Source organism: Halichoerus grypus, chromosome 5 (genome assembly GCF_964656455.1).
Source record: "Halichoerus grypus chromosome 5, mHalGry1.hap1.1, whole genome shotgun sequence".
NCBI classification, from domain to species: Eukaryota; Metazoa; Chordata; class Mammalia; order Carnivora; family Phocidae; genus Halichoerus; species Halichoerus grypus.
The window spans coordinates 117,202,540-117,229,263 of NC_135716.1; the positions used below are offsets into that span (position 1 = coordinate 117,202,540).

The following is a 26,724-nucleotide window of genomic DNA, read 5'->3' on the forward strand; positions in this document are numbered from 1 at the left end:
ACTTGTAACTTTTACTTTTTAAGATGCTGATTTTTGGGGCACCTGTGTGGCTCAGTCAGTTAAGTATCTGACTTTGGCTTAGATCATGATCTCAGGGTTCTGGGTTGGAGCCCCACATTGGGCTCCTGCTCAGCAGGGAGTCTCCCTCTGCCCCTCCTCCCACTCCTCTCTCTCTCTCAAATAAATAAAATATTTTTTAAAAAGATGCTGATTCTTGTACTCATCTTACCTTCTGTTCCTTTGCCCAAGTCAGCAGGAAATACTGAAACAGCTTTATCTGTGACAAAATCAATAGAGGTAAAACTGCACTTATTATCTTATTCTCATTATTAAAACTGATCATGATGAATCACATTCTAATTCATTATTTCAGTGAGAACATTGATTGATCTAACCATTTTAGAGCAACGTTCTAGACCTTTCCCCAGCACAGATTTTATTTAACACTACAGCTCCTTTCTATTTCTTGAGCCAACTATGTTAGGCTGCTAAAATACAATTTCCAAAAAGGTAAAATTGTGATTCTTAGGCAAATATAAACTAAACATGGGTGTGAAAAAATTTTTTGAACTCATTAATTAATGATGAAACCAGTAAGATATTAAGATGAGTTTGACGAGCATTTGAAGAGCTAAGTATTGATTATTAAATATGGGAATGTTAGAATAAGATAATTAAATTAGATACAAAACTGATTAATGTCCTGTATATTAACCCATAACCTTTATGGTTATTTTTTTCACCAGACAAAAGTTATTTGCATTTCTAACTAACAAAAATCTACAAGTTAACATTTGGTTAGTAAACAGTGAATCTAACAAATTACATGCCCCTAATCCTTGGGTGGCCATGTGTCCCATAGGTCATTGAAAGGACCTATTATGAACCTTTTTGCCTTTTTTCCATGTTGTGGATGGTTTTGGATTAAGACTTTGGTTCTCTTAGACTGGATTAAAGAGTTTTCTTTGGGTCTGAAGATTTTGAAGAACTGGTGAAGAACTGGTGAAGTAATTTTGTCAGTTTTGTATTCCAGTGTTAAACAACTGCCTAATAATAGACCTTTAATACTGAGTTTTTGAGCAGTATAAATTACTTTAACTGGGAATGAGAGAATGGCAAAGGAAATTTTCATATGCTTATTGGATTTATAGTAATGGCTGTTGAGTAAATTCTCTATATTTTTATGTTCCCTAGGGTTTTCCAGGAGATATTGGAATTCCTGGACAAAATGGACCTGAAGGATCAAAGGTAAAAAGAAAAAATAAGAAAGAAAGAAAGAAAAGGAAAGAAAAAGAAAAAAGTATTATATCTAGAGTTTTCTAATCTCACATTTCAATGAATGGTTTAAAAAAAGACTTTAGGAATATCAGAACATGTTCTGGATGTTTTTGAGCTGTCTCAGGTGCGTTTAATAAACTGTAGAGCTTATTTTAAGATAATCAGGAAGTAGCTTGCATGTTTGGTTGTTCTTTCGGCACCCTTTGTTTAGCTAGAGTATATTATCCAACTTCTTGGGTTCAGGTCATGGAAAATGATTTTCCTTGTTTGGTATGGACATAGATTAGGGGGATAATATTTTCAAAAAACATAAATCACTGAAAAAGGATTTCTTGGAAGAGATGAAAAAAACCTAAAAAAACATAACCTATGATGTATAGATGAGAGTTTTCTGGCCACTGAAACCCTTTAGGGTCTATAAAATATCCTCTGATTAAAATACAAGAAAGTCTATGGTGTGCTGGAATTTATACATAGCACAAAATAACTGAAGATCCCTAAGCATTTTTAACTTCCTTTACTGTTGTCGTGTATATATTACTAGAAATTAGCATTATTATTTATTTATTTATTTATTTTATTTATAGAAGTATAATTATGATATATTATACCCTATTAGTTTCCTATGTACATCATAGTGATTTGACAACTTAAAATACTATGAAATGATTGCCACAATAAATGTAGTTACTGTCACCATATAAAGTTATTGAAATATTATTGACTTTGTTCTCTATTCTGTACATGATCTCTCCATAACTTGATATTTTCTAACTAGAAGTTTGTAACTCTTAAGTCTTTCACCTATTTTGCCTCCCTGCTCTGACCCCTGTCCTCTGTGGTAATCAACAGTTTGTTTCCTGCCCCTGTGAGTCTGTTTTTATTTTGTTTTATTTGTTTATTTTTGTTTTCTAGATTCTATGGTAAATGAAATCATATGATATTTGCCTTTGTCTGACTTATTTCACTTAGTGTAATACCCTCTAGGTCCATCTATGTTGTCACAAATGGCAAGATTTCATCGTTTTTTATGGTGGAGCAATATTTTGTTGTATATATCATCTCACCTTTTTTTATGATTTCTTAAAATTTTATTTTATTATGTTATGTTAATCACCATACATTATGTCATTAGTTTTTGATGTAGTGTTCCATGATTCATTGTTTGCATATAACACCCAGTGCTCCATTCAATATGTGCCCTCTTTAATACCCATCACCAGGCTAACCCATCACTCCACCCCCCTCCCCTCTAGAACCCTCAGTTTGGTTCTAAGAGTCCATAGTCTCTCATGGTTCGTCTCCCCCTGCAATTTCCCCCCCTTCATTTTTACCTTCCTACTATCTTCTTCTTCTTTTTTTTTTTTTTTTAACATATAATGTATTATTTGTTTCAGAGGTACAGGTCTGTGATTCAACAGTCTTACACAATTCACAGTGCTCACCATAGCACATATCCTCCCCCATGTCTATCACCCCACCATCCCAATCCTCCCACCCCTCACCACTCCAACAACCCTCAGTTTGTTTCCTGAGATTAAGAATTCCTCATATCAGTGAGATCATATGATACATGTCTTTCTCTGATTGACTTATTTCGCTTAGCATAATACCCTCTAGTTCCATCCACATTGTTGCAAATGGCAAGATTTCGTTTTTTTGTTTTTTGTGGGTTTTTTTGATGGCTGCATAATATTCCATTATGTGTATATATACCACATCTTCTTTATCCATTCATCTGTTGATGGACATCTTGGCTCTTTCCATAGTTTTGCTATTTTGGACATTGCTGCTATAAACATCGTGGTGCACATACCCCTTTGGATCACTACATTTGTATCTTTGGGGTAAATACCTAGTAGTACCATTGCTGGGTCATAGGGTAGCTCTATTTTCAACTTTTTGGGGAACCTCCATACTGTTTACCAGAGTGGCTGCACCAGCTTGCATTCCCACCAACAGTGTAGGAGGGTTCCCCTTTCTCTGCATCCTTGCCAACATCTGTCATTTCCTGACTTGTTAATTTTAGCCATTCTGACTGGTGTGAGGTGGTATCTCATTGAGGTTTTGATTTGGATTTCCCTGATGCCGAGTGATGTTGAGCACTTTTTCATGTGTCTGTTGGCCATTTGGATGTCTTCTTTGGAAAAATGTCTGTTCATGTTTTCTGCCCATTTCTTGATTGGATTCTTTGTTCTTTGGGTGTTGAGTTTGATAAGTTTTTTTTTTTTTTTTTTATTGTTATGTTAATCCCCATACATTACATCATTAGTTTTAGATATAGTGTTCCATGATTCATTGTTTGTGCATAACACCCAGTGCTCCATGCAGAACGTGCCCTCCTCAATACCCATCACCAGGCTAACCCATCCTCCCAACCCCCTCCCCTCTAGAACCCTCAGTTTGTTTTTCAGAGTCCATCGTCTCTCATGGTTCTTCTCCCCCTCCGATTTCCCCCCCTTCATTCTTCCCCTCCTGCTACATTCTTCTTCTTCTTTTTTTCTTTCTTAACATATATTGCATTATTTGTTTCAGAGGTACAGATCTGAGATTCAACAGTCCTGCACAATTCACAGCGCTTACCAGAACACATACCCTCCCCAGTGTCCATCACCCAGTCACCCCATCCCTCCCACCCCACCCCCCACTCCAGCAACCCTCAGTTTGTTTCCTGAGATTAAGAATTCCTCATATCAGTGAGGTCATATGATACATGTCTTTCTCTGTTTGACTTATTTCGCTCAGCATAATACCCTCCAGTTCCATCCACGTCGTTGCAAATGGCAAGATCTTATTCCTTTTGATGGCTGCATAATATTCCATTGTATATATATACCACATCTTCTTTATCCATTCATCTGTTGATGGACATCTTGGCTCTTTCCACAGTTTGGCTATTGTGGACATTGCTGCTATAAACATCGGGGTGCACGTAGCCTTTCGGGTCCCTACTTTTGTATCTTTGGGGTAAATACCCAGTAGTGCAATTGCTGGGTCATATGGTAGCTCTATTTTCAACTTTTTGAGGAACCTCCATACTGTTTTCCAGAGTGGCTGCACCAGTTTGCATTCCCACCAACAGTGTAGGAGGGTTCCCCTTTCTCCGCATCCCCGCCAACATCTGTCATTTCCTGACTTGTTAATTTTAGCCATTCTGACTGGTGTGAGGTGGTATCTCATTGAGGTTTTGATTTGGATTTCCCTGATGCCGAGCGATATTGAACACTTTTTCATGTGTCTGTTGGCCATTTGGATGTCTTCTTTGGAGAAATGTCTGTTCATGTCTTCTGCCCATTTCTTGATTGGATTCTTTGTTCTTTTGGTGTTGAGTTTGATGAGTTCTTTATAGATTTTGGATACTAGCCCTTTATCTGATATGTCATTTGCAAATATCTTCTCCCATTCTGTCAGTTGTCTTTTGGTTTTGTTGACTGTTTCCTTTGCTTTGCAAAAGCTTTTTATCTTGATGAAGTCCCAATAGTTCATTTTTGCCCTTGCTTCCCTTGCCTTTGGCGATGTTTCTAGGAAGAAGTTGCTGCGGCTGAGGTCGAAGAGGTTGCTGCCTGTGTTCTCCTTTAGGATTTTGATGGACTCCTGTCTCACATTGAGGTCTTTCAACCATTTGGAGTCTATTTTTGTGTGTGGTGTAAGGAAATGGTCCAGTTTCATTCTTCTGCATGTGGCTGTCCAATTTTCCCAACACCATTTGTTGAAGAGACTGTCTTTTTTCCATTGGACATTCTTTCCTGCTTTGTCGAAGATTAGTTGACCATAGAGTTGAGGGTCCATTTCTGGGCTCTCTATTCTGTTCCATTGATCTATGTGCCTGTTTTTGTGCCAGTACCATACTGTCTTGATGATGACAGCTTTGTAGTAGAGCTGGAAGTCTGGAATTGTGATGCCGCCAGCTTTGCTTTTCTTTTTCAACATTCCTCTGGCTATGCGGGGTCTTTTCTGGTTCCATACAAATTTTAGGATTATTTGTTCCATTTCTTTGAAGAAAGTGGATGGTATTTTGATGGGGATTGCATTGAATGTGTAGATTGCTCTAGGTAGGATCGACATCTTCACAATATTTGTTCTTCCAATCCATGAGCATGGAACGTTTCTCCATTTCTTTGTGTCTTCCTCAATTTCTTTCATGAGTATTTTATAGTTTTCTGAGTACAGATCTTTTGCCTCTTTGGTTAGATTTATTCCTAGGTATCTTATGGTTTTGGGTGCAATTGTAAATGGGATCGACTCCTTAATTTCTCTTTTTTCTGACTTGTTGTTGGTGTATAGGAATGCCACTGACTTCTGTGCATTGATTTTATATCCTGCCACTTGACTGAATTCCTGTATGAGTTCTAGTAGTTTTGGGGTGGAGTCTTTGGGATTTTCCACATAAAGTATCATATCATCTGCAAAGAGTGAGAGTTTGACTTCTTCTTTGCCAATTTGGATGCCTTTGATTTCTTTTTGTTGTCTGATTGCTGTGGCTAGGACTTCCAATACTATGTTGAATAGCAGTGGTGATAGTGGACATCCCTGCCGCGTTCCTGACCTTAGGGGGAAAGCTCTCAGTTTTTCCCCATTGAGAATGATATTCGCTGTAGGTTTTTCATAGATGGCTTTTATGATATTGAGGTATGTACCCTCTATCCCTATACTCTGAAGAGTTTTGATCAAGAAAGGATGCTGTACTTTGTCAAATGCTTTTTCTGCATCTATTGAGAGGATCATGTGATTCTTGTTTTTTCTTTTGTTAATGTATTGTATCACGTTGATTGATTTGCGGATGTTGAACCAACCTTGCAGCCCAGGGATAAATCCCACTTGGTCGTGGTGAATAATCCTTTTAATGTACTGTTGGATCCTATTGGCTAGTATTTTGGTGAGAATTTTTGCATCCATGTTCATCAGGGATATTGGTCTGTAATTCTCCTTTTTGATGGGGTCTTTGTCTGGTTTTGGGATCAAGGTAATGCTGGCCTCATAAAATGAGTTTGGAAGTTTTCCTTCCATTTCTATTTTTTGGAACAGTTTCAGAAGGATAGGTATTAATTCTTCTTGAGATGTTTGGTAGAATTCCCCTGGGAAGCCATCTGGCCCTGGGCTTTTGTGTTTTGGGAGATTTTTGATGACTGCTTCTATTTCCTTAGTGGTTATAGGTCTGTTCAGGTGTTCTATTTCTTCCTGGTTCAGTTTTGGTAGTTGATACATCTCTAGGAAATCATCCATTACTTCCAGGTTATCTAATTTGTTGGCATACAGTTGCTCATAATATGTTCTTATAATTGTTTGTATTTCCTTGGTGTTGGTTGTGATTTCTCCTCTTTCATTCATGATTTTGTTGATTTGGGTCATTTCTCTTTTCTTTTTGATAAGTCTGGCCAGGGGTTTATCAATCTTGTTAATTCTTTCAAAGAACCAGCTCCTAGTTTCGTTGATCTGTTCTACTGTTCTTTTGGTTTCTATTTCATTGATTTCTGCTCTGATCTTTATTATTTCTCTTCTCCTGCTGGGTTTAGGCTTTATTTGCTGTTCTTTCTCCAGCTCCTTTAGGTGTAGGGTTAGGTTGTGTACTTGAGACCTTTCTTGTTTCTTGAGAAAGGCTTGTATTGCTATATACTTTCCTCTTAGGACTGCCTTTGCTGTATCCCAAAGATTTTGAATAGTTGTGTTTTCATTTTCATTGGTTTCCATGAATTTTTTTAATTCTTCTTTAATTTCCTGGTTGACCCATTCATTCTTCAGTAGGATGCTCTTTAGCCTCCATGTATTTGAGTTCTTTCTGACTTTCCTCTTGTGATTGAGTTCTAGTTTCAAAGCATTGTGGTCTGAAAATAGGCAGGGGATGATCCCAATCTTCTGGTACCGGTTGAGACCTGATTTATGACCTAGGATGTGATCTATTCTGGAGAATGTTCCATGGGCACCAGAGAAGAATGTGTATTCTGTTGCTTTGGGATGGAATGTTCTGAATATGTCTGTGAAGTCCATTTGGTCCAGTGTGTCATTTAAAGTCTTTATTTCCTTGTTGATCTTTTGCTTAGATGATCTGTCCATTTCAGTGAGGGGGGTGTTAAAGTCCCCCACTATTATTGTATTGTTGTCGATGTGTTTCTTTGCTTTTGTTATTAATTGCCTTATATAATTGGCTGCTCCCATGTTAGGGGCATAGATATTTACAATTGTTAGATCTTCTTGTTGGATAGACCCTTTAAGTATGATATAGTGTCCTTCCTCATCTCTTATTACAGTCTTTGGTTTAAAATCTAATTTGTCTGATATAAGGATTGCCACCCCAGCTTTCTTTTGGTGTCCATTAGCATGGTAAATGGTTTTCCACCCCCTCACTTTCAATCTGGGGGTGTCTTTGGGTCTAAAATGAGTCTCTTGCAGACAGCATATCGATGGGTCTTGTTTTTTAATCCAATCTGATAGCCTGTGTCTTTTGATTGGGGCATTTAGCCCATTTACATTCAGGGTAACTATTGAAAGATAGGAGTTCAGTGCCATTGTATTGCCTGTAAAGTGACTGTTACTGTATATTGTTTGTGTTCCTTTCTGGTCTATGTTGCTTTTAGGCTCTCTCTTTGCTTAGAGGACCCCTTTCAATATTTGTTGTAGGGCTGGTTTCGTGTTTGCAAATTCCTTTAGTTTTTGTTTGTCCTGGAAGCTTTTTATCTCTCCTTCAATTTTCAATGACAGCCTAGCTGGATATAGTATTCTTGGCTGCATATTTTTCTCATTTAGTGCTCTGAATATGTCCTGCCAGTCCTTTCTGGCCTGCCAGGTCTCTGTGGATAAGTCTGTTGCCAATCTAATGTTTCTACCATTGTAGGTTACAGATCTCTTCTCCCGAGCTGCTTTCAGGATTTTCTCTTTGTCTCTGAGACTCGTAAGTTTTACTATTAGATGTCGGGGTGTTGACCTATTTTTATTGATTTTGAGAGGGGTTCTCTGTGCCTCCTGGATTTTGATGCCTGTTTCCTTCCCCAAATTAGGGAGGTTCTCTGCTATAATTTGCTCCATTATACCTTCTGCACCTCTCTCTCTTTCTTCTTCTTCTGGGATCCCAATTATTCTAATGTTGTTTCGTCTTATGGTATCGTTTATTTCTCGAATTCTGCCCTCGTGATCCAGTAGTTGTTTATCTCTCTTTTTCTCAGCTTCTTTATTTTCCATCATTTGGTCTTCTATCTCACTGATTCTTTCTTCTGCCTCATTTATCCTAGCAGTTAGTGCCCCCATATTTGATTGCACCTCATTAATAGCCTTTTTGATTTCTACTTGGTTCGATTTTAGTTCTTTTACTTCTCCAGAAAGGGTTTCTCTAATAACTTCCATGTTTTTTTCAAGCCCAGCTAGTATCTTTAAAGTGATGATTCTGAACTCTAGATCTGACATCGTACTAATGTCCGTATTGAGTAGGTCCCTGGCAGTCGGTACTACCTCTTGTTCTTTTTGTTGAGGTGATTTTTTCCGTCTTGTCATTTTGTGCAGAGGAGAATAGATTAATGAGAGAACAAAATGCTAGCAGGGTAACAACGTCCCCAGAAAATATACTCTAAACAAATCAGAAAAGACCTGAAGCAGTGGAAAAAGAAAGGGAAAGAGAGAAAAAAGAAAAGGAAAGAAAAAAAGAAAAAAGAAAAAGATAAAGATAAAAACAAACAAAAGCAGAACAAAACAAAACAAAACAAAAACAGAATGTGATCAAATATGATCAGGCTGGATTATAGATCAGTGCCACACACTAGATTTTGGGTGTATTTTGGTCTGTTAAAAGAAAGTCCCTCCCAAAATTTTAAAGAAAGAAAAACTTATATATGTACAAAAATAAGGGTTGATATGATGAAGGGATGGAATATGACTGTAAAGATGGAAATTATAAAAAATTTTAAAAAAGGATTTGATAAGTTGTTTGAAAAAAGAAAGAAGAGGATTAAAAAAAAAAAAGAAAGAAAAAAGGGAGAGAATGTGATCAGGCAGGGGAGTAGAAAAAACCATACACTAGAGATTTAGAGTATATTTTGATCTGTTAGAAGAAACTATCTCAAGATTTTAAAGAGAGAACAACTTATATATATATGCCAAAAATACGGGTAACTACTATGAAGGGATAGAATATGACTTTAAAAATGAAAAATAAAAATGTTTTTTTTTAAAAAAGGGATTGATAAGATGTTGGTTGAAAAAGGGAAAAAGAAAAATTCAAAAAAAAAGAAAAAAGGAAAAAAGAAAAAAAGACAGTTAAAAAAAATAATTAACTTTGAAAGACTAAAGAATCATGGTAAAAAAGCCATGAATTCTATGTGCAGTGTTCCCCTAGCGCTGGAGTTCTGCCGTTCTCATTGATTGGTAAACTTGGTCTTGGCTGGCTGTTCTTGCTGATCTTCTGGGGGAGGGGCCTGTTGCCGTGGTTCCCAAATGTCTTTGCCGGAGGCAAAATTGCCCCGCCCTTGCCGGTCCGGGCTAAGTAATCTGCTCGGGTTTGCTCTCCGGAGCTTTTGTTCCCTGCAAGCTTTCCGTACAGCTTTGGAGGCGGAGAGTGAAAATGGCAGCCTCCCAGTCTCCGCCCCGGCGGAGCCGAGAACTCGGGGTCCCGCTCCTCAGCGAGCCCCCAGAGAAAAGCAGTCAGTCACTCCCGTCTCCCCGGTCTCCGGCCGCACTCCGCGCTCACCTGGCCTGTGACCGTGCCTTTCTATCTGGCACCCGACCCCGGGTGGAGTCTCCAAACCCAGCAGATCCCCGCGGTGCGCTCCCGCACCTCTCCTCCCGGGGGAAGAAGGTGAGTCTCCCCGGATCTGCCACTTGTTGGGTCCCTGCTGGAGGAGCTGTGGCCCGACTGTGCCGCGGATCACGGTTTATAGCAGCCCCGAGCTGAGAGCCCGCGCCTGGGCTCCGTCTCTGCAGCCGGCTTCCCTGCTCCGATACTTGGGAGCTCTGCCGCACTCAGGCACCCCCGGTCTTTCTGTGACCCCGAGGGTCCTGAGACCACACTGTCCCGCGAGGGTTCCACCTCCCACTTCGCCACCAGAGTGACGTCCCTCAGCGGAGCAGACTTTTAAAAGTTCCGATTTTGTGCTCCGTGGCTCTATCACTTGCCAGAAGCGGCCGTCGGAGGCCCCTCCCCCGCCGTCTATCCTCCCGAATATTGCCTCGGATTCACTTCTCCGCACGTCCTACCTTCCAGAAAGTGGTCGCTTTTCTGTTCAGAGAGTTGTTGCTCTTCTTTTCTTTGATCTCCTGTTGAGTTTGTAGGTGTTCAGAATGGTTTGATCCCTATCCAGCTGAATTCCTGAGAGGAGACGAAATCCAGGTCTCCTACTCCTCCGCCATCTTGCTCCGCCCCCCGAGTTTGATAAGTTTTTTGTAGATTTTGGATACTAGCCCTTTATCGGATATGTCATTTGCAAATATCTTCTCCCATTCTGTTGGTTGTCTTTTGGTTTTGATGACTGTTTCCTTTGCTGTGCAAAAGCTTTTTATCTTGATGAAGTCCCAATAGTTCATTTTTGCCCTTGCTTCCCTTGTCTTTGGCGATGTTGCTAGGAAGAAGTTGCTGCGGCTGAGGTCGAAGAGGTTGCTGCCTGTGTTCTCCTCTAGGATTTTGATGGACTCCTGTCTCACATTTAGGTTTTTCAACCATTTGGAGTCTATTTTTGTGTTTGGTATAAGGAAATGGTCCAGCTTCATTCTTCTGCATGTGGCTGTCCAATTTTCCCAACACCATTTGTTCAAGAGACTGTCTTTTTTCCATTGGACATTCTTTCTTGCTTTGTCGAAGATTAGTTGACCATAGAGTTGAGGGTCCATTTCTGGGCTCTCTCTTCTGTTCCACTGATCTATGTGTCTGTTTTTGTGCCAGTACCATACTGTCTTGATGATTACAGCTTTGTAATAGAGCTTGAAGTCTGGAATTGTGATGCCACCAGCTTTGCTTTTCTTTTTCAACATTCCTCTGGCTGTTTGGGGTCTTTTCTGGTTCCACACAAATTTTAGGATTATTTGTTCTAGCTCTGTGAAAAAAGTTGATGGTATTTTGATAGGGATTGCATTAAATGTGTAGATGGCTCTAGGTAGCATTGACATTTTCACAATATTTGTTCTTCTAATCCATGAGCATGGAACATTTTTCCATTTCTTTGTGTCTTCCTCAATTTCTTTCATGAGTATTCTATAGTTTTCTGAGTACAGATTCTTTGCCTCTTTGGTTAGATTTATTCCTAGGTATCTTATGGTTTTGGGTGCAATTGTAAATGGGATCGACTCCTTAATTTCTCTTTCTTCTGTCTTGTTGTTGGTGTAGAGAAATGCAACTGATTTCTGTGCATTGATTTTATATCCTGCCACTTTACTGAATTCCTGTATGAGTTCTAGCAGTTTTGGGGTGGAGTCTTTTGGATTTTCCACATAAAGTATCCTATCGTCTGCAAAGAGTGAGAGTTCGACCTCTTCTTTGCTGATTCGGATGCCTTTTACTTCTTTTTGTTGTCTGATTGCTGTGGCTAGGTCTTCTAGTACTATGTTGAATAGCAGTGGTGATAGTGGACATCCCTGCCGTGTTCCTGACCTTAGGGGGAAAGCTCTCAGTTTTTCCCCATTGAGAATGACATTTGCTATGGGTTTTTCATAGATGGCTTTTATGATATTGAGGTATGTACCCTCTATCCCTATACTCTGAAGAGTTTTGATCAAGAAAAGATGCTGTACTTTGTCAAATGCTCTTTCTGCATCTATTGAGAGGATCATATGATTCTTGTCCTTTCTTTTATTAATGTATTGTATCACATTGATTGATTTGCGGATGTTGAACCAAACTTGCAGCCCAGGAATAAATCCTCCTTGGTTGTGGTGAATAATCCTTTTAATGTACTGTTGGATCCTATTGGCTAGTATTTTGGTGAGAATTTTTGCATCCATGTTCATCAGGTATATTGGTCTGTAATTCTCCTTTTTGATGGGGTCTTTGTCTGATTTGGGGATCATAAAATGAGTTTGGAAGTTTTCCTTCCATTTCTATTTTTTGGAACTGTTTCAATGGAATAGTTATTAATTCTTCTTTAAATGTTTGGTAGAATTCCCCTGGGAAGCCATCTGGCCCTGAGCTCTTGTTTTTTGGGAGATTTTTGATTACTGTTTTAATTTCCTTAGTGGTTATGGGTCTGTTCAGGTTTTCTGTTTCTTCCTGGTTCAGTTTTGGTAGTTTATACATCTCTAGGAATGCATCCATTTCTTCCAGGTTATCTAATTTGCTGGCATAGAGTTGCTCCTAATATGTTCTTATAATTGTTTGTATTTCTTTGGTGTTGGTTGTGATCTCTCCTCTTTCATTCATGATTTTATTTATTTGGGTCATTTCTCTTTCCTTTCTGATAAGTCTGGCCAGGAGTTTATCAATCTTATTAATTCTTTCAAAGAACCAGCTCCTAGTTTCGTTGATCTGTTCTATTGTTCTTTTGGTTTCTATTTCATTGATTTCTGCTCTGATCTTTATTATTTCTCTTCTCCTATTGGGTTTAGGCTTTATTTGCTGTTCTTTCTCCAGCTCCTTTAGGTGTAGGGTTAGGTTGTGTATTTGAGACCTTTCTTGTTTCTTGAGGAAGGCTTGTATTGCTATATACTTTCCTCTTAGGACTGCCTTTGCTGCATCCCAAAGATTTTGAACAGTTTTGTTTTCATATTCATTTGTTTCCATGAATTTTTTTAATTCTTCTTTAATTTCCTGGTTGACCCATTCATTGTTTAGTAGGATGCTCTTTAGCCTCCATGTATTTGAGTTCTTTCTGACTTTCCTCTTGTGATTGAGTTCTAGTTTCAAAGCATTGTGGTCTGAAAATATGCAGGGAATGATCCCAATCTTTTGGTACCGGTTGAGACCTGATTTGTGACCTAGGATGTGATCTATTCTGGAGAATATTCCATGGGCACTAGAGAAGAATGTGTATTCTGTTGCTTTGGGATGGAATGTTCTGAATATATCTGTGGAGTCCATTTGGTCCAGTGTGTCATTTAAAGTCTTTATTTCCTTGTTGATCTTTTGCTTAGATGATCTGTCCATTTCAGTGAGGGGGGTGTTAAAGTACCCTACTATTATTGTATTGTTGTTGGTGTGTTTCTTTGATTTTGTTATTAGTTGGCTTATATAATTGGCTGCTCCCATGTTAGGAGCATAGATATTTACAATTGTTAGATCTTCTTGTTGGATAGACCCTTTAAGTATGATATGGTGTCCTTCCTCATCTCTTATTATAGTCTTTGGTTTAAAATCTAATTTGTCTGATATAAGGATTGCCACCCCAGCTTTCTTTTGGTGTCCATTAGCATGGTAAATGGTTTTCCACCCCCTCACTTTCAATCTGGAGGTGGCTTTGGGTCTAAAATGAGTCTCTTGCAGACAGCATATTGATGGGTCTTGTTTATTTATCCAATCTGATAGCCTGTGTCTTTTGATTGGGGCATTTAGCCCATTTACATTCAGGGTAACTATTGAAAGATATGAATTTAGTGCCATTGTATGCCTGTAAGGTGACTGTTACGGTATATTGTCTCTGTTCCTTTCTGGTCTATGTTACTTTTAGGCTCTCTCTTTGCTTAGAGGATCCCTTTCAATATTTCTTGTAGGGCTGGTTTGGTGTTCCCAGATTCTTTTAGTTTTTGTTTGTCCTGGAAGCTTTTTATCTCTCCTTCTATTTTCAATGACAGCCTAGCTGGATATAGTATTCTTGGCTTCATATTTTTCTCATTTAGTGCTCTGAATATATCCTGGCAGTCCTTTCTGGCCTGCTAAGACTGATGTCAAAAAGTGTACTGCCTATGTTTTCTCCTCTTTCATTCTTACTTTATTTGGGCTCGCTCTCTTTTTTCTTGATGAGTGTTACTAGAGGTTTGTCAATATTTTTAAACCTTTTCAAAGAACTAGCTTTTAGTTTCATTGATCTTTTAAAATGTTTTTTGGTCTCTATTTCATTTATTTCCACTCTGATCTTTATTATTTCTTTCCTTCTGTTAACTTTGGGCTTTCTCTGTTTATTTTCTAGTTCCATTAGGTGTAAAGATAGATCATTTATTTCCTGTTTCTTGAGGTAGGCCTGCATTGCTGTGGACTTCCCTTCTCAGAACTGCTTTTGCTGTTTCCCATAGATTTTGGAAACTTGTGTTTCTATTTTCATTTGTCTCAAGGTATTTCTTAATTTCCTCTTTGATTTCTTTGTTGATCCATTGGTTGTCTAGTAGTGTGTTGTTAGTCTCTATGTGTTTGTGTTTTTTCTAGTTTTCTTCTTGTAATCGATTTCTAGTTTCATGTTGTTGTGGTCAGAAAAGAGGTTTGATATAATTTCAATCTCCTCAAATTTATTGAAACTTATTTTGTAGCCTAGTAAGTGACCTGTTATAGGGAATATTCCACATGCACTTGAAAATAATGTGTATTCTACAGTTTTCAGATGAAATATTCCATATGTATATCTATTAAGTCCATCTGGTCTAATGTGTTGTTTAAGGCCAGTGTTTCCTTATTAATTTTCTGTCTGAATGATCTATCCATTGATGTAAGTGGGATATTAAAGTCTCCTGCTATTATTGCTTTACTGTTAATTTCTCCCTTTATGTCTGTTAATATTTGCTTTGTAGATTTAGGTGCGCCTGTGTTGGGTGCATAAATATTTATAAATGTTATTTCCTCTTCTTGGATTTACTCCTTTATCACTATGTAATACCATTCTTTTATTTTTGTTACAGTCTTTGTTTTAAAATCCATTTTGTCTTTTATAGGTATTACTACTCCAGCTTTCTTTTCATTTGCATTTGTGTGGAATATCTCTTTCCATTCTTTCACATTCAGTCTATATATGTCTTTAGAACTGAAGTGAGTCTCTCGTTGGCAGCATATAGATGAGTCTTGTTTTTCTTATCTATTCAGTCACCCTATAGCTTTTGATTGGAGTGTTTAGTCCATTTACATTTAAAGTAATTATTGACAGGTATGTACTTATTGCCATTTTGTTCATTGTTTTCTGGTCGTATTTTTAGTTCTTCTCTGTTCCTTTCTTCTTTTGGTCTCTTCTCTTGTGTTTTGATGCCTTTTTTTTTTTTTTAAGATTTTATTTATTTGTTTGACAGAGAGAGACACAGTGAGAGAGGGAACACAAGCAGGGGGAGTGGGAGAGGGAGAAGCAGGCTTCCCACTGAGCGGGGAGCCCAATGCGGGGCTCGATCCCAGGACCCTGGGATCATGACCTGAGCCGAAGGCAGATGCTTAACGGCTGAGCCACCCAGGCGCCCCTTGATGCTTTTCTTTAGTGTTATGTTTGGATTCTGTTCTCTCGATTTTTTGTATATATATTGTAGGATTTTGGTTTTTGATTACTGTGAAGTTTATATATATTGACCTTATGCATAGCAGTCTATTTTAAGCTGATAGTTGCTTAAGTTCAAATACATTCTAATAGCACTACATCTCTTCCCTCCCCCAGGTTTATGTTTTTTGACATCACATTTTACATCTTTTTATTTCATGTACCCCTTAACTACTTACTATATTTATAGTTGATTTTACTATTTTTGTCTTTAAATGTTCATACTAACTTTTTAAGTGGCTGATTTACTCCTTTACCATATATATTTGGCTTTACCAGTGGGATTTCTTTCTTTCATATGTTTTCTTATTTCTAATTATGGACTTTACTTTTTTAAGACTCTTTAACATTTTGTAAGGCTGGTTTAGTGCTGATGAACTTCTTTAGTTTCCTTGTCTGGGAAACTCTTCATCTGTCCTCCAATTCTGAATGATAACCTTGCTGGGTAGAGCATTCTCCGTTGTAAATTTTCCCCTTTCAGCACTTTCAATATATCCTGCTACTCCTTTCAGACCTCCACAGTTTCTGTGAAAAATTAGCTGACAATCTTATAGTGTTCCCTTGTATGTAATTATTTGTTTTCTCTCTTGCTGCCTTTATTTATTTATTTATTTATTTATTTATTTATTTAGACCGAGAGAGAGTATGTGTGTGAACTGGGGGTAGTAGAGGGAGAGGGAGAAGGAGAGAGAGAATCCCAAACAGGCCCCATGCCCAGCACAGAGCCTGATATGGGGCTTGATCTCATGACTCTGAGACTATGAGCTGAAGTCAAGAGTTGAATGCTTAACCAACTGAACCACCCAGGTGCTCTCTCTTACTGCCTTTAAGATTCTATCTTTAACTTTTGCCATTTTAATTATAATATTTTTAATTAAAATATGTTTGGTTTAGATCTCTTTGGGTTCATTTTGTTGAGGACTCTTATTGTTCTTATTGCTTCCTGTACTTGGATGTCTGTTTCCTTCCTATGTTAGGGAAATTTTCAGTCATTATTTCTTCAAATTATTTTTCTGTCCCTTTCTCTTTCTCTTATCCTAATGTGAATATTAGTATGCTTGATGTTGTCTCAGAGGTCCGTTATCCTCATATCTAAAAATTCTTTTCTCTTTTTGCTGTTCTGATTAGGTGTTTCCACTATTTTGTCATTCAGTTTGCTGATTCATTCTTCTGTATCAACTAATTTGCTATTGGTTCTCCTTAGTATATTTTTTATTTCAGTTATTGCATTCTTCAGCTCTGATTGGTTCTTTCTTATATTTTCAATCTCTGTTGAAGTTTTCACTGTTTTTCTCTATTTTTCTGAGATTGGTGAGCATCTTTATGAGCATTACTTTGAACTCTTTATCAGGTAAATTACTTATCTCCATTTCATTAGGGTTTATTTCTTAGTTTTTGATCTTGTTCTTTTGTTTGAAACATATTCCTCTGTATCCTCATTTTGTTTCTGTATTTGTTTCTCTAAATTAGGTAGAATAGCTGTCTCCTGGTCTTGAAGGAGGGGACTTGTGTAGGAGAATCTCCTGTATACAGTAGATGTGCTTGGCAACTTTGGCAGGCATGGGTCAGGAGGGTTCTTAGAAGCATTGCACTCTGGCCATCTTAACAGGACACTGGAGCTGGAGAGGCCATAGGCCAGAAGGGTTTCTGGGAATGCTGTGCACGGGGCTGTTTTGGTTGGACAGATGGAGTAGGCACAGGCTGGTTGGGGAGGCGCAGGTTGAGCTCTGCCAGTGCCACATTGGTGGGGTGGTTGTATGAGGTGTTGGCTATATAGTCCCATAGCATGCTATGCTGGGGCTGGCTTGATAGGATGGCTGGAGATGATGTAGACACAGGCTAGGGGGTTCCCCAGAACACTACTGGGAACCCTCTGGTGGTATGGTTGGATCAGACAAAGGCTGTGGGTCCCAGAGCATGCCATGCCAAGGCTGTAGTAATAGCACAGCTGGAGCTGAGGTGGGCACAGGTGTGGGGGCCTTGGGCATGCTGTGCTGGGGCCACCTTTTGGGGATAGCTGGAGCTGGTGTGGGCCAGGACACCAGGGTGCACTGGGATGGCCCCAGCAGATCAGCTAGAACACCTGTGCCCTATTCTTGTCTGCACCACCAAGATGGAGGAATAATGTACAAAATGGTGCTCACCAGCTCTTTTGATTTTGGTGAGAGTTCCAACAGTTTTCTGCCCATTTGACAGTCAGTCAGTTTGGAAATTTTGTTTCACTTCAAGTTTTGTCAAAAAAAATGTCAGAGAACTGGAGAAATCCAACTGACCCCTTGAATAGTATTACAACAGTGATCTTTAAAACTTCCTTCTCATTCCTTATTTTAGTCTTAGAATTACATTGTTTAAAACAGGGACAAAAACCCTGAAAACCAGACATTTTAATGAATATCAATGGTTGAATTTCCAATGAGTAATAATCACTTTGTGGATTCTTTATCTAAATTTATTCAGTAAACATGATCTTGAGGCCCCATCAGCAACAATGTCATTAGACTGATTGATTGTTTATATATCATCGAATTTTAAAATAATATTTCAGAAAAGATGAAAAGAACCAGAAAATTTTAAAAGAAGAGGGACGTGATTTTTGTCTTACAGTTTAAGAGGGGTCTGATTATGTTTTTCTTCTTGGTGCTTCCTATTTTTATTGAAGTTGTTTCTAGAAACAGAAGGGAAAAAAAAGAGTCAAACATACCGACCCTATTAGCATGATGAGTTTCTTTGGTAGTGTACACTGTATCATGGAAGCATCTTAAAACTTCCTTTATTTTAATATACCTATCTTGTTTGGAAAGGAGGGACAATATAAATTACTAAAGCTCCATCGAGGCTATTCAAGGTGGTCATCAAGCCAATTATGTGCACTCTATGTGAAATACATGGTTACCCTATTTGTAAACCAATTGGGTTCTTTCCAGAGCAATTTGGCACAGCTCTAAAGAAGCCTTTTATTTTCTCTTCATTTTCTGCCAGTTGACTAAAAACCTCAAACTAAGATTGGAAACTTGTGTTGATTATGATTCCATTGATTGTGAAAATATGTGTGTTTGTGTATGTGTATATAGATACAAACAGTTTAGCGAGCCTTTTTTAAGAGCTACCCAGTTTGTCCATCTGCTTTCAAGCATCCCACAACATTAGAAAAACCACATCCTTTGCTGCTTACTGCAGGAACTGAGTACCCAGTAAATATTCTCTGTTCTCCAGTAAACAGAGAAATAATTTATTTGTTGTTATAATGATTTGTGTTGTTACTTTGGCTATGGAATTAGGGATGGTAAAACAGGCTGTTATTTTCTATTGTATGACATCTCTGATAAGTTTTTAGAGAAAGCCTACTATTTGTGAATTATGTTACACAATATATGAAAATAACCTTCACACTGAACTATTAAAATAGGTCATGTGATCATCTGTATAGACATGAGCTAAGAGGAAAATGTATAACTCTAAGTAGTTTTCTAAGATCACTTTGACCCTACCCTGAAGACTTATATTTAATATGCTAAATCAAGGTTTCTGATATTATTTATCATTTTATTCTCCAGACTTCATTTAGTCAGCTACGAAATACTTAGGAGTTTGTACAATGAGCAATGTACTGTGTTAAGCAATTACTTGAAAACAAGATTAAAAGATGGTCTTCTGTTAGGAACTTGTAATTTTCTGAAAGCGTGAGATTTCCACATGTGAAAAGTTAAAAAAGCATAACTAGGCGGCACATAAGTGAACAATAAGGAGCTCAGGGGAAGGGGAAAGAATGACTAATATGGCCATTTTTCTGAGGAGTATTACAGAAAAATTAGGATTTTAAGTTGGATGGGTTGGATTTGGCCAGGTAGAGTCAAGGAATGAGAGTCTTTATAGAACAGGTACAAACATGAACACAGGGATGGAGCGCAAAAGTAAACCCACTTGTCTTAAAAAAAAGTTAGGAGTCAGATTGTGACAATTCTGAAATATAAAGCTGAGAAGTTTAAATGCTAATAAGCCAATAATCTCATGGAAGATTTTGTTTTGTTGTAGTGATAAAAACACATAACATAAAATCTACTCTCAACAAATTTTTAAGTGTATAGTACAATAATGTTAACTATATACATATTGTTGTACAGCAAATCTCTAGACCATTTTGTCTTGCATGTCTGAAAGTCTGTACCCAGTCTGAACAGCAACGCTGTATTTCCACCTCCTCCAGCCTCTAGCAACCAGCCATCATTCTACTTTCTGCTTCTATGACGATGACTATTTTAGACACCTCATATACGTAGAATTATACATTATTTGTCCTCCTGTGACTGGTTTATTTCCCTTAGCATAACGTATTCAAGGTTCATCCATGACGTAGCATATGTTAGAATTTCCTTTTTTTTTTTTTTTTAATAGATGCTCAGTATCACTCATCATCAGGAAAATGCAAATCAAAACCACAATGCGATGTTACCTTACACCTGTTAGACTGGCTATTATTAAAAAGAGGAGGAAAAAAAAGACAAGAAAATAACAAGTGTTGGCAAGAATGTAGAGAAAAAGAAACTCTGTACACTGCTGGTGAGAATGTCAATTGGTGCAGCCATTATGGAAAACAGTATGGAAGTTCCTCCTTCTTTTTTAAGGCTAAATAACAGTCCATTGCCCAGTAGTCTAAATATCCACATTTTCTTTATCCATTCATCCTTCAAGGAGTGTTTAGCTTGTTTCCACCTAGAGGCTATTGCATAATGCTGCATTGAACATGGGAGTGCAGTTATTTCTTTGAGCTCCTGCTTTCAGTTCTTTTGGATAAATACCCAGAAGTGGGATGGCTGGATCACATGGTAGTTCTGTTTTTAATTTATGGAAGATCTCCACACAGTTTTCCACAGTGGCTGCACTGTTTTACATTCCCACCAAAAGTGCATAAGAGTTCCAATTTCTCTACATCCTTTCAACATTTATTTTGTGTTTGTTTATAATAGTCATTCTAACAGGTATGAGGTGATATCTCTAGAATAGTCATTCTAACAGGTATGAGGTGGCTTTGATCTGCATCTCCCCAATGATTAGTGATGTTGAACATTTTTACAAAATATACTTGGTCATTTGTTTTATTTGGAGAAATTTCTGTTAAAGTCCTTTGGCCATTATTTTAATTGGGTTATTTGGTTTTTGCTGTTGGGTTGTAGGAGTTCCTTATATATTTTAGATATTAAACACTTACCAGATTTATGGTTTACACATATTTTCTCCCATTCTGTAAACTGCCTTTTCACTACGTTGATTGTTTTCTTTCTGTGCAGAAGTATTTACTAGTCTATTTTTGCTTTTGTTGCCTTTGCTTTTGTGTGAAATCCAAAAAATCATTCCAAGACCAATGTAATAGAGCTTTCTGCCTATGGTTTCAGGTCTTATATTTAAGTCTTTAACCCATTTTGAGTTGATTCATGTGTATGGTGTAAGAGAAGGGTCCAATTTGCATATCCAGCTTTCCTAACACCATTTGTGGAAGAGACTATCTTTTTTTCCATTGTATTGTCTTAGCATTCTTGTCAAAGACCGTTTGATCATATATGTGTGGTTTTATTTCTGAGTACTCTGTTCTGTTTCATTGGCCTATATATCTGTCTTTATGCCAGTACCAAACAGTTTTATTATAACATTTTAATATATTTTGAAGTCAAGAAATGTGAGACCTCCAGCATACTTCTTTCTCAAGTTTCTTTTGGCTATTCAGGGTCCTTTGTGGTTCCATATGAATAATAGAATTATTTTTTTCTATATTTGCTGTTGAGTTCTTGCCAGGGATTGCATTGAGTCTGTAGATTGCTTTTGGTAGTATGAATGTTTTAACAGTATTAGGTCTTCCAGTCCATGAACATGATATATCTTTACACTAATTGTGTTATCTTTAATTTCTGTCAGCAATGTTTTGTAATTTTCAGTGTATAAGTCTTTCACCTCCTTGGTTAAGTTTATTCCTAAGTATTTTATTGTTTGTGATGCTATCGTAAATGGGATTATTGTCTTAATTTCCTTTTCAAATTGTTTGTTGTCAACGTATACAAATGCAGCTGATTTTTGTATGTTGATTTTGTATTCTACAATTTTGTTGAATTCATTTATTTGTTCTAACAATATGTTGGTAACATCTTTAGGATTTTCTACATACAAGATGATGTCATCTGTGAACAGAAATTTTACTTTTTCCTTTCCTTCTTGGGTGCATTTTTTTCTTTCTTGATTAATTGTTCTATCTAGGACTTCTAATACTATGTTGGATAGAAGTGGTGGGAAGGAGCATTCTTGCCTTGCTCCTAATCTTAGAGAAAAGCTTTCAGCTTTCCACTCTTGAGTATACATAAACTGTGGACTTTTCATTTATGACCTTTATTAGATTGAGGAATTTCCTCCTATTTTTAGTTTGTCGAGTGTTTTACCATGAAAGGGTATTAAATTTTGTCAAATGCTTTTTCTGCATCTATTAACATGATTATGTTATTTTTGTCTTTTGTTCTGTTAATGTGGCATATCACATTGATTGATTATCATATATAAACAATTCTTATATCCCAGGGATGAATCCCATTTGGTTATGGTTCTTTATTTTTTTTTTTTTTTTTTTTTTTTTTTTTCCTTTTTTTAAAGATTTTATTTATTTATTTGAGAGAGAGAGAATGAGAGAGAGCACATGAGAGGGGGGAGGGTCAGAGGGAGAAGCAGACTCCCCGCCGAGCAGGGAGCCCGATGCGGGACTTGATCCAGGGACTCCAGGATCATGACCTGAGCTGAAGGCAGCCGCTTAATCAACTGAGCCACCCAGGCGCCCTGGTTATGGTTCTTTAATGTGCTGTCAGATTCATTTTGCTGTATTTTTTTGAGGATTTTTACACCAATATTCATCAGAGAATTTGGCATGTAATTTTCTTTTCTTATAGCGTCTTTATCTATCTTTGGTATCATAGTAATGTTGGCCTCATAAAATGAGTTTGGGTGTGTTCCCTTCTCTTCAGCTTTTTGAAAGAGTTTGAAAAGGATTTACTTTTTTTTTTTTTTTTTTTAAATGTGTGGTAGAATTCCCCAGTGAAGTCATTGGGCTCTATGCTTTTCCTGGTTGGGAGGTTTTTTATTATTGATTCAATCTCCTTATTAGTTAGAGATCTGTTGGATTTTTTATTTCTTCATGATTCAGTTTTGGTACGATATATGTTTCTAGGAATTTTATCTGTGTCTTCTAGGTTAACCAAAATGTTGGTGTGCAGTTATTCATATTAGTACTTATGCTTCTCTTTCATTTTTTATTTTATTTAAGTTTTGTCTTTTTGTTAGTCTAGCTAAGGGTTTGTCAATTTTGTTGATTAAAAAAAAAGACCTTTAGTTTTGTTGATTTTTTTCTATTGTTTTCCTATCCTCTATTCATTTATTTCTGCTCTAATTTTTATTATTTCCTTCTACCTCTTAACTTTGGGCTTAGTTTGTTCTTTTTCTAGTTTCCTGAAGTATAGAGTTAGGTAGCTTATTTGAGATCTTTCTTCTTTTTTAATGTAGGTGTTTACCATTTTAAAATTCCCTCTTAGTACTATTTTTATGCATCCCATAAATGGAGGTATATTGTGTTCTCATTCTCATTTGTCCCAAGATATTTTCTAATTTCCCTTTTGATTTCTTCTTTGACCCATTGGTTCTTCAGGAGTGTGTTGTTTAATTTCCTCCTATCTGTGACTTTTTCAGTTTTCCTTCTGCTATTGATTTCTAGTTTCATTCCATTAAGGTCAGAAAGGATAGTGGGTATAATTTCTATTTTATTATATGTGTTAAGACTTGTTTTGTGGCCTAAAATATGATCTATTTGATCTGTACTGGAAAATGTTCCATATGTGCTTGAAAAGAAAGTGTATTCTGCTTTGAGTGGAATGTTCTTTATGTTTATTAGGTCCATTTGATTTTTAGTGTTGTTCAAGTCTTCTGTTCCTTTGTTGATCTTCTGTCTGGTTGTTCTATCAATTATTAAAAATAAGGCATTGGAATCTTTTGCATTTATTGTGTTTCTTTCTCTTCCTTCCTTCAGTTCTGTCAATAATTGCTTCATGTATTTGGGTATCTGATATTGGGTGCTTATTTATTTATAATTGTTATGTCTTTCTGGCAAATTGACCCTTTTGTCATTAGTTAATGTTTTTCTTTGTCTCTTATGACAGTTTTTGACTTAGTCTGTTTTGTTTGATGTACATATAGCCACACCTGCTTTCTTTTGGTTATCATTTGCATGGGATATCTTTTTCCATGTTTCACTTTCATCTGACATATGGCATTAAATCCAAAGTGTGTCTCTTGTAGATATCATATAGTTGGATCTTTTTTTAAATCCATTCAGCCACTCTAAGTCTTTTGATTGCAGACTTTAATCCATTTACCTTTAAAGTAATTACTAATAAGGAAAGACTTACTGTTGCCATTTTATTAATTGCAATTGTTTTGTCTTATAGCTTCTTTGTTCCTCTTCTCTCTGTCTTCAATTGTGTTTTGTTGAATTTTTATTATGACATGCTTTGATTCCTTTCTCATTTTCTTTTGTGTATCTTTTATAGATACTTTGTGGTTACAGTGGGGCTTACATAAAACCTCTTATAGTTATAGCAATCTATTTTAAGCTGACAACAACTTAACTCCAGTTATATGCAAAAACTCTACTCTTACTCTATGGAAGATTTTAAGAGGAGTGAGATGATGAAAGATATTTTTGGAAGAATAACAATAGCAAATTATAAATATGAATGTGGTGAATATATAGGGTGGATAGTGCAATATCAGTTCAAAGACTGTTGAAAACACTAATCAACGTGCAATGCATAAGGAGAAGGAAACTAATAATTATTGAGTCCCTGTTATATTCAAGGTACCCTTTTCTTTCTTGCAATAACCTTATGATGATGATGGTAACATGATTCTACAGATAAGGAAACTCAGGTTATAGCCCTAGGAATGTTCAGAGCTGGATCAAGTCCAGACTCAACTTCAGATTCTATATATTTCCAATTAAAAAACAAGAATTTGTGTATTTAACATGACAAATATGAAACATGCACACAGTTTAAACAATGATAATAAAACAAACTGTATTAACATTAAGGAATAGACCATTATAAGCTTCTTGAGTATCCTTCACTAATCACATCTGTCTCTTCCCTTCTTGCATTTATAGCTAACCACTCTCTTGTTTTTGCCATACTTTTACTATCTGTGTATACACTCTCACAATATTCATTGTTTTGCTTGTTTTGGAAATTCATATAGATGGAATCATACTCCATAAAATCTTCAGTGATTTGCTCCTGCCACTCAGTCTTATCTTTTCCCTGTGCTCTAGGTTGATGTATGTAATTACAGCTTATTTATTTTTACTGCTACATAGTAACCCACTATGTAGATATAATTATTTAATCAATATGACTGTTGGTAGACATTTACGGCCTTCTTTCTTTCTTGAGGTTCATTTTCACAAATCTGCCACATGTCCTTGTAAAGAATTTGTAAACTCCAACTTGGGGATTCACTGTTCTACATATGGCCATTAGATCAAGTAATTTTGCTATTTCAGTCTTCTCTATTTGTACTGGTTTTTATCCACTAGATCTACTAATTTCTGAAAGATGTATTAAAATTCCCCTCTCTAATTTTAGATTTCTCAATTTATCTTTATTTATCTATTAGTTTTTACTTCATGTATTTGGAATTTATTAGTTGCCTAAAAATTGAGAGTTTTTAATTTCTTCCTGATGAACACATTATTTAGTGACCCTCTTAACTCTAATAATCTGTTTTACCTTAAAGTCTGTTATATCTTACATTAATGTGATTATTTCAGCTATTTTGGGGCTGGTGAATCTCTTGAATATCTTTTTCTACTTTTTGGACTTTAAATCTCCCAGTATTTTTGTTTTATGTGTGTTCCTTATAAAGAGCATATAACTAGTTCTTTTTTTTTTTTTTTAACTCCGCTTTTATAACCTTTTTAAGTTTGTAAATTGGTCTTGGAAGAGAAAGGAAAAAGAGTTTATCTGTTTCCTGAGAGTCATTTTTTGTTTCTTGGACAGTGGTACCACTTGTGCAGAGTAAATAGCTGCAATGAGAGAATAGGGGAACCTAGTTTTCTTTGATCACTCAGCCCCCTGCTAGTTACACCCTGGATATGGAGCTGAGCCAGTTTCTTACACATATACAATGATCTAAAATTGTATATTTGTCAATATATTTTGAGCCCCAGAAGTTGTTAATAATTGTGTGGTGTCTGCTTATTTTATGCTATAAGTTTTTATTAGCCTATCATAACTAAGCATAACATTAAAAAATTTCTGACCCTTGGGGCACCTGGGTGGCTCAGTCGTTAAGCGTCTGCCTTCAGCTCAGGTCATGATCCCAGGGTCCTGGGATCGAGCCCTGCCTAAGGCTCCCTGCTCTGTGGGAAGCCTGCTTCTCCCTCTCCCAATCCCCCTGCTTGTGTTCCCTCTCTCACTATGTATCTATCTGTCAAATAAATAAATAAAATCTTTGAAAAAAAAAATTTCTGACCCTCCCAGAAAAGATTTTGCTCTTTCATGTAAGTTCCCATTATACTTTCCTTCTGCTTCTACTTCTATTACAACTCTTATTTACTAATTTTTATTTTAAAGTGTCCTCATCCTTAAGAAATTATGAGTTCATTGAGAATAGGAACTGTGCTTCGTCTTTGTATGCTCAGGGCCTAATGTTGTGCTGTTTATTGGATCCAATGCATAGTAGAAAAGTAATAAATGTTGGATGAAAAAATGAATGAACAATGAATTAAATAATTAAACATTAGCTGTCCTGTGATGCAATGGAAATATCAGAGCGTTCTGATTCCATACCTTAAGTCAGTCTAAATACTTAAAACATATCACTTAGAGATCTAGAAGAGTATTTTGGATATTAAAGAGTTAGAAATCATTTTATCAGTCAGAATTCTTTCAGTTGTAAGTAATGAAAACACAATTTAAACGTGATTATATAAATATGAGAAAAGTTTAGGAATTCAAACAACTAAATCCAGGACCACAAACAGTATCATTAGAATCCAATTACTCCTGCTCTTTTCATT

The 26,724-nt window shown here is 36.8% G+C and overlaps 1 protein-coding gene across 1 annotated transcript in view; it reads left to right on the forward strand.

Moving 5' to 3' along the window:
- The first annotated feature begins 204 nt into the window (after positions 1-204).
- The window catches only part of COL24A1 (collagen type XXIV alpha 1 chain), a 237,673-nt gene continuing 211,153 nt past the window's right edge, over positions 205-26,724 (forward strand). Inside the window, exons 1-2 of the mRNA XM_078071776.1 lie at positions 205-297; positions 1,195-1,248. Of these exons, the coding sequence (XP_077927902.1) occupies positions 205-297; positions 1,195-1,248 (147 nt within the window). The remainder of the gene's footprint in view (positions 298-1,194; positions 1,249-26,724) is intronic.